The sequence below is a fragment of the Eriocheir sinensis genome, chromosome 10 (genome assembly GCF_024679095.1).
Source record: "Eriocheir sinensis breed Jianghai 21 chromosome 10, ASM2467909v1, whole genome shotgun sequence".
NCBI lineage: Eukaryota > Metazoa > Arthropoda > Malacostraca > Decapoda > Varunidae > Eriocheir > Eriocheir sinensis.
The window spans coordinates 13176357-13190689 of NC_066518.1; the positions used below are offsets into that span (position 1 = coordinate 13176357).

Sequence of the window (14333 nt, forward strand, 5' to 3'; positions counted from 1 at the left end):
TTCATCTTCCACCTTTGATTAGATAGTTAGTGTAGCTTGTCACAAACAGCCTCGTAAGGACCAGCAGGTCTGCTGCTGTTTGTTCTTCCTTTGTGTTTCTTTGTGTTTCTCCTCCTCCTTTAGCCGCACCTTTGATTCAAATAACTTTTCTCCAATTTCTCCTTTCCCTTTCCTTTTCTCCCCTTTTATCGACCTCCCTCCTCCTCTTTCCCTTCCTCTCTCTGTTTGCCTCTCCAAGCGTATCTGTAACACTTGATGCTGAGCTTACAAACATCTATGTATAGTGTTTTTTTCTATTTTTTTCTTCTTTTGTTCTTTATTGGTCCGTAGTATTCGTTAGTTGGGAGTCACTCTTGATTCTATACTGACATTTGAGAAGCACATCCGTTCCATGTCTTCCACTATTGCACAGAAGACAGGTTTACCGTACTTCGTAAGTGCTTCAAAATATTTGCTTGTGACTCAACTGTAATGAAATCTTTTAATGCATTCATTTTGCCCCACTCTGAGTATTGTGCTCCTGTTTGGATGTCTGTTGCCAATTGCCATTCAAAGTTACTTGACAGAGCTATCAATTCAATTAAATTTATTTCTCCGGCACTTGTTCTTGACCTTGACCATCGGCGTCAAGTTGGTGCCCTTAGCATTTTATTTAAAGTTTTTAAGAATAATCGGCATCCCTTACGCAATGCTTTGCCTGATCCTTTTACTCCTGCCTGTGTCACGAGGTTTGCTCTTAGTCAAAACGATCTTGCTTTTAATCCTATGAATTTTTGTACGACACAATTCTCACGATGTTTTCTTCCGTCGTTGACAAGTTTACGGAATCAGTCACCCAAAGAGATCGTCCTTTCTGCAGACATTTCTACATTTAAGTCTCGCGTCAATGTCTTTTTGAAACAGTAATTTTATTTTTCCTCATTTTGGCTTTGACTGCCAGTTTCTTAACTATTCGTTGACTTTGCTTTTCTCCAGCACCTTTTGGTATTTTGTGTGGTTCAACTTGCTGTATCTGCACCCTGAAGGGAGGCTTTGGCAGCTTATCATAATATTAATAATAATAAAGTATGTGTATAGGTGTTTTTTTGTTGTTGTTGTTATTGTGTATGTGTGTGGGGGGGAGAAGGAAGAGGTTGTGTTTGTGTGGTGGAGGTGGGGGGAGGAGTGTGTGTGTGTGTGTGTGTGTGTGTGTGTGTGTGTGTGTGTGTGTGTGTGATAATGATGATGATAGTTGGATGGTGATGTAAATAGTTCCGTAAAATTTGATAGGCAGGTATACAAAAAAAAAAAACACTCACTCCTTTCCTCTCTATCTCTTTCACCCCTCCCTTCCTCTCCCTCCCATCACTCCCCTCCCTCCCTCTCCCTCCCATCACTCCCCTCCCTCCCTCTCCCTCCCATCACTCCCCTCTCTCCCTCTCCCTCTCTAACACTGGCTTAACGAGTAGACGGATTAAATTATGGTACGTTTACATTTTCTAATTAGAGTCCTCGCCCTACTGTTTCTTACTCTTTACCATCACACCTGTATTGGAGCGGGGGACAGGTGGGATTGTTGTGCCGTGGCGTCTGATGTCACCTAATTACTCATCACCTGCTTAATGGCGCGCGGCAGGTAATTAGCTCCTCCGTGATCTCACCTGACAGCCAATTAGGTGTAGTTAATATCGCTTGCTCCGTCCGTCTGTCCACCTGAGCGCGAGTCACCTGTGCGTGTGTGTTTGTGTACGTGTGCGTTCGTGTGTGTTCGGCGTCACTCCGCACTCACTCACTCACTCACTCACTCACTTGTCACCTGTTTGCTCGTATATACTTCCTCACCTGGTGTGTGTGTGTGTGTGTGTGTGTGTGTGTGTGTGTGTGTGTGTGTGTGTGTGTGTGAGAATGACAACACACACACACACACACACACACACACACACACACACACACACACACACACAAACAGGCAGGCAGGCAGGAAGGCAATGGTGGGTGGTCGCGGGGACGGGTCGGAGGGATTTATGACATCTTTAAGGTTAATGGAGGAGCGAGATGAACAGATAACGGCGGGACGGATGGCTGGGGCGGTGACGGCGGGGCGGGGTAGGGACGGGGCAGGGACGGGGTGGGACGAGGACGGAGTATATGGCGGGGCAGAGCAGGAGTGAGAGGCGACAAGGGAACATACAACACTGACTGCTTGACGAGGCTTAAGGAGGAGATACAGAAGCACTTTTAATGGAAGGGAGGGAGGGAGGGAGGTAGAGAGAGAAGGAGAGTAGGGAAGTGAGTAAAGGATGGTTGGGGTATATAAGTCTGCTTGAGTTTATAAGATGGAGTTGTTATATAAGTCTTTGGTGTCTGTCTGAGGAAGGGATGGTTGGAGTAGTGTTAGTGAGTCCGTCTGTCTCATGTGATTCTTTCTATACCTGTTGATTGCTTTCTGTCTCTCTACCTTTTTCCATACAGTAATTTCTCTCTTCTTACCTGTCCGCTTCCGTCTCTTACCTCACCTTTTTCCTTCTCATTTATCTCCCTACCTATCTCTTCCCTTCCCTCCCTCCCTCTCCTGTTCCCATGCATGTCTCTCTACCTTGTTTCCATGCAGTAATTTCTCTCTTCCTACCTGTCCACTTCCGTCTCTTACCTCACCTTTTTCCTTCTCATTTATCTCCCAACCTATCTCTTCCCTTCCCTTCCCTCCCTCTCCTGTTCCCATGAATGTATTTTTCTCTCCTTACCTCTCTGCTTCCGTCTTCCTCTCCGTTTCCTTCTGTCCCCTCCTTTCTCTACCTCCTCCTTCCCTCTCCTCCATGCAAGCACTTCTCACAAATTCCATCTCACCTCCCTGTTTCCTCTCTCTATTCCCCTCCTTTCCTCTCCCTTCCCCATGCAAGCACTTCTCTCTCTCTCTACATACAATCACTTCCGTCTCATCTCACTTCTCTCCCCTTCCTCCCTCCTATCACTCCCTCTCTCCTCCCGCTCCCACCATCCCAGGAAGCCACACGCAGGTAAGGTAAGGTAACGGGAAGCCAATTAAGCGTGTGGATCGGAGCTCATTGTCGGTAAGTTATTCCCAAGAGGTTTCAGAGGGAGGGAGGGAGAGAGTGGGAGAGATTTATTGCGAGAAGTGAGGAAGACAGGCCAGAAACACGATTAGGATAGGAAGTAGATTGATCAGGAAAAAGGGATGTGAAAGTAAGAATTGTTGTAAAATAAGTGAAGGTAGAGGAAGTAAGGAAGGAAAAATAGGAACAAGGAGTGAAGGATAAGAAAAGGGGAGTGTGAAAGAGAAGGATAAGGAGCAGGGAAAGAAGATGAAAAAGAAGTAGAAGGAGAAATGAAAAATGGGAACGATGAATAAATAAGACAGGACTGAGAGAGGAACACGAAAAAAACAAATAAACAGTATGAATAGAATGAAAAAGAAGAGTAGGAAAGTAATCGTATTTTTATTAGGGGATTATTAAGATCATTAGGATTGATAGTAGTAGCACGAGGAGAGTATGGGTCATATTAAAAGACATTTCGCCGCCCAAGAACACACATTTGACAAGGCTTTCGTAGGAGTTGTGGGCATTTCCAGTGTAGTTTTATCATGACCCTGGTGGTAGACTAACCCTTCTTCTGTACCGTGAACCTGAAGAAACACTCATTAGAACCCGACAGACCTCTTCTTTGGCCTCTAGAAATCGCTGATGTGAGTAGCGAAAGTGTCTCATAATACCGACCTATGAGTTCGTTGTGAGTATAGAAGGTCGACGTAATGCGGTGGAGGTGAGGGCGGGAGAGACCAGACGGATGGCTAAGGTTTCCGCCAGAGTGGGTCAGGTGGTGAAAGACGAGGAGCTGTTGCCGCCGCTAATGTCACCCCTGTTGCTGTTGTTGTACTTGCTATTGCTGTTGTTGATGTTGCTGTTGATGTTGCTGCTGTTTTTGTTGTTGTCTGGCCACATGTATATAGTTCAGAGTTCTTTTTTTTGTCTTTATTTTTTAGTTCTCCTTTTCTTTCTTCTCCTTATTCCCTCTTTTCCTTTTTCTCCTTCAGTCTTTATATGCTTCTTCCTATTTTTCTTTTCCCTTAATCTACGTCTCACCTAGTTCAGCGTTCATTATTCTTTTTTTTCTCCTCCTCCTCCTCCTCCTCCTCCTCTCTCTCTCCTTCTTCAGTCTTTGCATGTTCCTCCCTCTACTTTTTTCTCCTTCTCCTCCTTTTTTCTTTTTTCTTCTCCTTCTCCAGCCTTTACATGTTCCTCCCTGTACTCTGCTATTTCATTCTTCTCTACCTCCTCCTCTTCCTCTTTTATCTCCTTCAGTCTTTCGTTCAATGTTTCTGCTTCACTTCTTTTCTTCTTTTTTTTTTTCTTTCCCTCCCTGTGTTTTTTTTTACGTTTTTTTTTTTATTCGCTTCCTTTGTGCTTCTTCCTCTCTCTCTCTCTCCCGTTATTTCTTCTCTCCTTTGTATCACCCCTATCCTTCTCTTCTCTGTCTACCCACTTTAGCGTATGTGTGAATGCGTATGTGTGTGTGTGTATGTCAGAAGAAGGAGGAGGAGGGAAGGAAGGATGCGAGGTGGCGGCGGGGACTTGATCGAGGTTTGCAAGTCCACGAAGAGACTTAACGAGGTGCTTAGCGTAAAGGATCAAGATAAGGATAATTGTACCACCATTGCATTTAGTCTGATCAAGTCGTACCGAAAATAATAATGAAATAGCTGGACAGAATCGAGTGACAAATAAGGTAGTGAGTGGATGATTGCCGTCGACTTAGTAGTAGTTGAATGACAAAAAAAAAGGAAATAGAAGTAGAAGACGTAATGGGAATAATGAGAAGATATGAAAGAAAGTGAGTAAAGAGGAGGAGAACGAGAAGGAGGGAAGAAAGTGGAAACCCAAAGTAGAAGTAGAGGAAGGAGGAAAACAAAAACAAAGGAGAGGAAAAAGACGAATGAAAAAGTTAGAAAGAGGAGGAGGGGAGGAAGAAGAAGAAAAACAAAGCAGAAGTAGAGGAAAGAAAGAAAGAAGGAAAAAACATAGAAACGATGAATGGTGGAGAAGAAAGAGAGAGGAACAAAGAAAAAAACGAAGCAAAGAACAAGTTAAATGGAATAAAAGAGTAATAGGAAGAGTAGGAAAGGTAAAAAAAAAAAAAGATAAAGAAAAGATGGGAATTGACAGGTTTACAAGAACTGCCTCGTGAATGCCAACTGACCTTTTGCAGACATCTTTTTTTTTCTTGTATTTCGTTTTCATCTTTCCTCCCTCTCCCATTGTTCGTTATTTCCTTTCGCCTCCCTTGGTTCGCTTCTGCCGTCTGTTTGTTATCGTTCTCTATATCCACGGTCCATGGATGTTGTTTTCTCTCTCTCTCTCTCTCTCTCTCTCTCTCTCTCTCTCTCTCTCTCTCTCTCTCTCTCTCTCTCTCTCTCTCTCTCTCTCTCTCTCGCTCTCCTATTATTTTTTTCTTCTTTTGCTCTCCATGTCTCTCTCTTTCTTTCTTTCTCTCTTTCCCATTTTATTTATCTTCGTTCACTTGTTTCGTGTTGTTTTCTCTGCTATGCCACGTCGCCTTTCCCTGTTATTTCCTCTTTTGTTTTTCCTTATTTCTCTTTTAAACATTTTCCATTGTTTTGTTTTGTTTACTTTATATCTAGCTAGCTACTATATCTATCTATCTATCTACTCGTTTCCTTGCCCTTTCTTATCCTCTTCTTCAGTCTTTATCTACTCCTTTTCCTGCTATCTATATACTCTTTTATTTGAATGGGGTTTTTTTCTTGCATTCTTCCTTCCCCTGAATTTTAAAGTGTCTATCTATCTACTCTTCTCCTTGCCCTTTCTCCTCTTCTTCAGTCTTTATCTACTCCTTTTCTTTCTATCTATCTACTCTTTTATTTTAATGGGTTTTTTTTTCTTGCATTCTTCCTTCCCCAGAATTTTAAAGTGTCTATCTATCTACTCTTCTCCTTGCCCTTTCTCCTCCTCTTCTTCAGTCTTTATCTACTCCTTTTCCTTCTATCTGTCTACTCTTTTATTTGAATGGGGGGGTTTTCTTGCATTCTTTCTTGCCCAAAATTTTAAAGTATCCATATTTTTTTCGCTTCCCATTTCAGTTGCTTCCAAAAACTCAATATCACTCATCGCATAGCTTAAAAATTTTACCTGCAGTTATTCCGATCCGCTTCAAAACTACTTCCATTTTCGCATTCTCTGTCGTTCATGTTTTCGTGTTCTCCCTCTCCCTCAATCATTCTTTCTTCCATTTATTTCGTTTGATTTTTACATGGATTAATATTCTGCCACTATCTCTGTTTTAGAATTGCCTTTACATTAAATTATATCAGTTCATGCAAGTTTAAATGACAGACTGACTGACTTCCCCACTCACATGCTGATGAATATACAGAGAAAAATTCTGTATATACGACCATTGACTATTTGCAGGTAACGAAGCAGAGACAGACAGACAGACAGACAGACAGACAGATGAACGAACACTATTTGAAATCCCTTAAGAGGAGTCAATCATTTTAAGGGAGGTGTAGGTTTGCAGAAAGACCGATATAAACAGAGAAAGACAGACAGACCGGCTGTAAGAAAGACGGACATAAACAGACACAAATATAGGTAGGTTAGTAAGGGCAGAGGTGGGTGTGTGGGGGGGCGGGGGGGGGGGGAATGTATATGGGTGTGGGTGGGTGTGTCTTTCCTCTGCTTAATTCATCGTTCCTATTCTTTTCCTTCCTTCTTCGTGTTGAGGAGGGTTAAAGGGATGCAAGAAGGAGAAAAAAGGAGGGTGACGAGGATGCAAAAAGAAGAAAGAAAAAACAATCTATTTCCCAAACAAAAAAAAAAATCAAGTCTTGATTTCCTGAGAAGCGGACAAGCGAAAGCCTCTTCAGTTGTCGGCCGTAACCTGAAACTTATTAAGATTACAATTGACACGCACGAACGACTGTGGCTGCGGCGGGGAGAGGGTGAAGGTAAGGGACGGGTTAAGGGAGGGAGGAAGAAAGAGGCTGTGCTCTGCTGGCGGATAGGACGAGGGAGTGAAAGGGACGGGGAGGCGGAGGAACTATAGCTGGAATATATGGAAGGGAGGATGAAGGGTACATGGTGAGAGAGAGAGAGAGAGAGAGAGTAAGAGGTATAGGAGAAAAAATAGCTAAAAGAAAGAAAATGGGAAGGGGTGGAGGAGTAGGAGATGAGGGGAGTGAAGTGGAGAAGAGGTGGTTTGAGGAAAGGATGAGAGAGATGAAGAGGGCAGACGATGAAGGGTGGAGAGGAGAGAAGAAGGGGAATTGAAGTGCTGCATTGGTTTATAAGAGGAAAAGATCGCAGGGGAGTTCATATGTATCAAAAGAGTTAAGAGTAGCTTCTAAATTCAAAGTGAAGGAGTAAAAAAAAAAAAGCAGAAAAAAACGCCAAATATCACGTAACCCTGTATTTAATAACGCGAAGGTCCGCATTATTATGACCCGACTTTAATGTTCGCTCAGTTCATGTTTCGCCTCGTCGACTCGCTTGCCCGCCCTCGTCACGTCGTGTTCCCCTCACCGCGCCCCATCGCCATCATTATCACGTCCTGCCTCCCGTCGCCCGTCACAGCCCCTTCATCCGCCCCTTCTTATCATCGTTTCATCCTCCCTCTACCTCTCTCTCGAATTATCTCTTTCGTTCCCTGTTCTTCTTCGTCCTCGTCCGTTCTTTCTCTCGTCCTGGTTCTCTTTCTGTCCTGCATCGTCCTTTTTTTTCTCTCTCTCTTCCTCTATCTCGATTCCTTCCTCGTCCTCGTTCCTTCTCTCGTCTTCGTCTTCTCTCCCTCTCTCCCTCTTACTCTGTTTTCGTCCTCTCTCTCTTCCTCTCTCTCTCCTCGTCTCTCTCATGTCTGCTTCTTCTTCATAAGTTTCTACACTCTTTTCTCCATTCCTGTGATGAGCAAACACAAACAAACACACAAATAATAAATACTTTTCACTAACCTATCCTGCCTTCCACATACTATCTGAAACACACACTCACTGCTACACCTTCCTTGTTGACTCCACTTCATATGCTTAACCCTTACTACCTCCTCTTCGTGTTCTACCATAGTCAGCCTTCTCTTGCACCCTTCCCCCCTCCATTCTCTCACCTTCCCATCCCAGGAGAGTCAAGAGGCCCGAGAGGTTATATAACAATGCCTCTAATCTAATAAGTGTCACTGGAAACAAAGGCAGGGCGCTGAAACAAGAGAGGGTTATAGATACGGAGGCTTCTTTTTTTGTTTTGTTTTGTTTTGGAGGGTTGGATGCTGTTGCTAAGAGTGTTCGATTCTTTGTATGTTCCCCTCACCTCGGGTTCTGATCCTCCTCCTCCTCCTCTTCTTTCTCTTCTTCTTCCTCCTTCTCCTCCTCCGTCGACACAAGTAGAAGGGAAGAGGTTTTGTGTATCATGTATCGGATTCGCCGTGCACACACACACACACACACACACACACACACACACACACACACACACACACACACACATACACCTGGGGCCGTACACAGTGGCTACAATAACATCGCTTGTGCAGACAGACAGACAGACAGACAGACAAACACAAACAGCATATGTAGGTACACACGGCGCCATCATACCCGCAGTATTGCAAAAGGTAATTAACAACGCACGCTAAATATGTCGGCCATCATTGCAAACACCGTTACCTGCGTCCGTCATCAGTGTTTTTTTTTTTGTTGTTGTTGTTGTTTTTTGTTTTTTTTTTACCATTATTGCAACGCTTTATAAATTTTTTGCTCGGTCCACGGTTGTTGCAGGCAGGTAAACGAACGAGTCAAGTATTTATTGCTGTCACTGGTAATACTATCATGGCTGTTATTGTTTGTGATTATTATCGTTGTCATTACTATTGTTGATGTCGATGGTGGTGGTGATGGGAGTGGTAGTCTTGTTGTTATGGACGTTGTTATGTGTGTATATGTGCCAAAATCAATCGTGTTGGAATTTTTTTTTTTTCTGACAAAACATATAATTCTTCACGTCGGAATGGATGGATTTGAGTTTTCATCGTGGCCTGGGTGTTGGTCGTGTTGCATTCAGTCCTGCTGCGTCCTTATTTCCACACCTATGTCACTGTCTTTGTTGGCACTTCTTGAGGGGAACGGAGAGCCTCATGCAGGGAAGTGCGGACGAAGCTGCAAGGACAGAGAATCAGCTTTTGTCTTACTCGCTGAAACTTGAGGGAGCGGTGGCTGACTCAACACGGTCGTCCTCATCGTAGCGCTGAAGAAGATACTCAGGTCATATCCAGGCTGAAAAGGTTTAATTGTTTTGGTGCCGCCTCGCTCGGACTTCAGATATTTAGTGTAGCCTCAAAGATTCATCGAGGTCGAGGTTCTACAGTGCTCGGCTTTTATCGGAAGGTCGCGGGTTCACTGCTTCTGTTCTTGCACGGCCTTCTCTCGGAAACGGCACATGTGTTTTGTCGTAACCTTTGCCGCGTCACACTGTCGTTGTCGCGCTATCCTGCAGCTGTTCAATCTCTTAAAACATTCAGTATAATAACAACACATCACGTTGATTGATGTGCATGTAGCGAAGCGTGTAAGCCATTCTCTTTCACGACCTACATCAAGGGAGTTTGAAGACCATTGCGTTCTTTAATCTAAGCGAAAGCTCATAACGTATTTAGACTCTCTAGGGCCACTGAAGGTCGGTGCCAACTTGTGCTTGTACGATGGAATTTGTTTTTCCTGATTGCTTGTCTCCAGTTGAATGAAGTTATAACCAAAGTTAGAATTCATTTTTTTAGTATTATTTCCTGGTTGTTCGGCCCCGATTTGACTGAAGTTGGAATTGAAGTTAGATTATCTTTTTTTCTTTTTTCGAAGTCTTCTTTTCCTGCTTGCTTGCCCCATTTGATTGAAGTTAGACTCAAAGTGAGAATTCTTCAGTCTTTCCGATGTCTTCTCTCCCTGGCTAGAATCGAAGGTAGGGTTCATGGGAGGCAAGTAGGTGACATTCAGAGACTCAGGTACCGTTGAAAACAGTCACCCACCAGTACCACAAGAACACGAACCCACGACCCAGCCCACGACCCAACCTTCGCCGCCTTCACGAGCCATGCATCTCTTCGGTCACCACACACGCACAAACTCCCCGCTATTACTTATTATCTCCACTCACTCGGTCAATCCATCTCCATTTCAACTCTGCCGCCGCTCAGGTTCCCAGCATGCAACTCCCGGCGGCTCACTTTATGCTCTTCTCGTTTATTTGATCCATGCGCTGTATAGATTTTTTTGTTTTCATTTTTATTAATTACTCCGGCCCCGTGCGCGTGAGTGAGTGAGTTAGGTGTGTGGAGTGTTGTGTTATGAGCTACCTGCCGCTTATGTATACGTGCATTTATTTTTATTGAACAACGCCACTGCTGCTGCATCGCGTGTAATACCGTGCGTTGTGGTGATGAAACTCTGACCCCCAAATCCCACTCAAACCTCCCCTCTCTCTCTCCCCTTCCAGCTTTTCATCCCTCCCCCTCCTCTCTCTCCCCTACACCTCTATATAGGCCTTTCTTCCCCACCTCTCCCCTACAGCTCTCCCCCTCATCTTCCCCATCTCTCTACCTCTCTGCAGCCCTCTTTCCCCCTCTCCCTCTCTTCAACATCCCTTCAGCTCTCCCCTCTCTCTTCCTCCTCCTCCTCAGCCCTCTCCCGCCTCTCCCCTACCTCTCTTCAGCTCCCATCTCCCTCTCTCTCCCCCCACATCCCCCCTTCACCCTTCTCCCTTACAACCCTCCCCTCCGACTCCCCTTAAACCCTACTGTCCTTCCCCTCCCCTCCCCTACACCCCTACAGCCCCCCTCTCTCCTCTTTCCTTCATCCCTACCCCCTTTTTCCCATCTCCCCTCCCCCTACACTCCCCCCTCCCCCCTCTACCCCAACACCCCCACCCACAAAAAAAAAGTAGCACTAACACAGAAATTAAACGACATCGAACCCGTTGATCCACGGTGAGGCTGTGCGTGGGTAAAAAAAAAAAAAAACAATAACAACAGTAACAACAACAATTCACTCTAGAGTCACGTGTAAACATCCATTTATTTACGCACACTGACTACACACACACACACACACACACACACACACACACACACAGGCACACATTCATTCCGGTGTGTGTGTGTGTGTGTGTGTGTGTGTGTGTGTGTGTGTTTTTACCGCCAATTTTTGTTTGTTCGTCATGTTTTCGGATAACAAAACCGTAATCGAAAAATCCAAATACAAGGTTGACTCTTATAAGTGTTATCCATATATGCAGAATATTACGGAAGCTTTTTATTCATATATATATATATATATATATATATATATATATATATATATATATATATATATATATATATATATATATATATATATATATATATATATATATATATATATATATATATATATATATATATTTTTTGAAAGCATCTATCTATATATATATCGATATATGTATTATCATTTTTATAATAACTACGCTCTTTTGAATATGTAATGATTCTTATTTGCCGCAGTCATTTATAAGAAAGAAAGAAAAATAATTAATACAGAAAGAAATAATGACGATTTTTTTTTTTTTTTTTTTTTTGTAATTGAACTTGTAATAAAACTTAGTTATACCGCTTTTTTTATGAACATGCTAACAGTGCACTTATGATAGACGTTTTGGTAATAGAACTCGTAATAAAACTTGCAGCTTTTTTTTATATCGGTATCATGTTATTATTAGTGATGTCATGATACACGTTTAGATAATAATATTCCCATCCACTACGTGTTGGCAATGCTGTTACGTATATCATCCACATGCTGTCAATATATTTTTATACATATTATATTGATGCTGCTTTTATGTACATGTTGGTAGTAATGCTTTTAGTGGTACAGTGTTACATATAATTACATATCAACCACGCATCCACATCATGGTCATACATATCACCCAGTCATCCACATCCTGGTTTTACTTTCATCATGCACCGCCCACGCACTAACACTCCATCCACTCATCCATACCCTGTTCTCCCCTCCGTCACCCACCACCTCCACTTATCCACATTCTGCTCTCCCCTCTCATCCTCGTCGTCCACCCCCACCCCCACCCCCCACTCACTCTCCCATGACCTACCGCCATCCACACACCCTCCACTCATCTACACCCCGTTCACAGCCCACCCCCATCATCCACCCCCACCCCCACTCACCCTCCCATGACCTACCGCCACCCACACACCCTCCACTCATCCGCACCCCGTTCACAGCCCACCCCCACTCACCCTCCCATGACCTATCGCCACCCAAACACCCTCCATGCACTCATCCGCACCCCGTTCACAGCCCACCCACACTCATCCACCCGTCATCCATCGCCCCACACTCACCCCCCGTCTCTTCGCCCGCAGGAACAAAGCCACAAGTCGTACCGGCCGCTCTGTGTGCTCACCTTCCGCCTCAACTACCTGCTGCACGGCCTCGAGCCCCTCGGCTACCACCTGGTCAACATGCTGCTGCACGGCGTGGTCTGCATCCTCTACTACAGGTACGGAACGAGATGCTGTTTGGGCTTGTTTTGGGGGTGGGGGGCGGGATGGTGGTGGTGGGGGACGGGATGGTGGTGGTGGGGGGCGGGATGGTGGTAGTGGGGGCCGGGATGGTGGTGGTGGGGGACGGGATGGTGGTGGTGGGGGGCGGGATGGTGGTGGTGAGGGTGGTGGCGGAGGTGGGAGTTACAGTAATTGACCCCCCTTTCGGCCACCTCTTCGGATTTTTTACAGAAGCAGCAAGTAGCAGGCTTTTTTTATATTATTGTTTCCTTTTTGTTTGTGCCCTTGTGCTGTCTCCTTTGCTGTAAAAAAAAAAAAAAAAGGTTAGGTTATGGTGTAATGTGATGGTGGTGACGGGAGTTGTATAGTGGTGATGATGGGGGTAGTAATGAACGTGTAGGGGTAGGTGGTGGTGACAAGGGTAGCACTGGTGAGGTGGTGGTGACGAAGGTGAAGGTGGTGATAGTGATGACGCGGATGGTATGTAATGATGGTAACAAGACTTGTGGTGGTGGTCGTGATAATGGTGGTGGATGGTTCATGAGGATACAACACTCGATATTGATACCTATTCCTGTGTGTGTGTGTGTGTGTGTGTGTGTGTGTGTGTGCGCGCGATGGCCGGTGTTCCTCGCGTCCAGTGACTTAGGGCTTATTAAAGTAGAACATGCTCCTGCCTCCTCCTCCTCCTCCTCCTCCTTCTCCTCCTCCTCCTCCCAGAGCCATCCCTTATCTCCATGTTTCCCTCTCCTCCTCCATCACTCCTCCTTCCGACTCTCCCGCGTCTCGCACAAGACTCTTCCAACACAGGAGGAAAGGAATAGCAAGAAGGTATAGGGAGGGAAGGAGGCAAGAAGGAAGGAAGGAAGGGAGGGAGGAGAGGAATGGAGGTAAAAGGAAAATACCAGCAGAGGGAGGAGTGTTTTTGCTCTTGCGATATATATGGAAGAGTGAGAGGAAAGGAAGGAAGAAAGGGATGCAAATAAGGAAAGAAGGAAGGAAGAAATGAAGGAGATATAGAAGGAAAAATGGAGGTAAGGATAGTGGCGGAGTAAAAAGGAAGGAAGAAAGGAACATAGATAAGGAAAAAAGATAATATTAAGAAAGATAAGGAAGGGAGAGAGATATGGGGGGCAAGGGAGGTAGATGATACAGCGGAAGTCTTTGCTCGGGAAGGAACAGAAGAGGAGGAGGAAGGAAGAAAAGGACATAGGTAGAAAGAAAAAAAAGTAAAGAAGGAAAGGTGAGACGGGAGGAACGAAGGGAAGGAAGATACGGGCGGAGGAATGCCTCAGCTCCAGACGGAATAGACGGAGAAAAGGAAGGAAAAAGCGGACATAGAGAAGAAAAGAAAGAGAGAGAGAGAGAGAGAGAAGAGAGAGAGAGAGTAGAAGGAATGAGAGGTAAAGAGAGAGAGAGAGAGAGAGAGAGAGAGAGAGAGAGAGAGAGAGAGAGAGAGAGAGAGAGAGAGAGAGAGAGAGAGAGAGGGTAAGAAAGAAAGCGACAAACAAGAAAAGGAATGAATAAGTAAGGAAGGAAGGGAGAGATGGGAGAAGAAATGGACGCAAGGATGATACGAAGGGAGGAATTCTTAGCTCGAAAAGAGAGATGGAACGAAACCTGGAGGAGGGAGAGAGTCAGGGAGGGAGGGATCGTCAGTAAGGAAGATGCGGGCGAAGGCTTTAGCGGGGTGCCGTATTTTCGTCTCCTGATATTGGATGTCTGGCGAGTGATTGGCCATTCCTTACCTGCCACCCGGGTCACCCACC

General features: G+C 44.8%; 1 protein-coding gene across 1 annotated transcript in view; it reads left to right on the plus strand.

The window, feature by feature from the left end:
* Positions 1–14333, plus strand: part of LOC126996347 (protein O-mannosyl-transferase Tmtc3-like) — a 274512-nt gene that overhangs the window by 105419 nt on the left and 154760 nt on the right. Inside the window, exon 3 of the mRNA XM_050856717.1 lies at positions 12283–12560. Coding sequence (XP_050712674.1) covers positions 12283–12560 — 278 coding nt within the window. The remainder of the gene's footprint in view (positions 1–12282; positions 12561–14333) is intronic.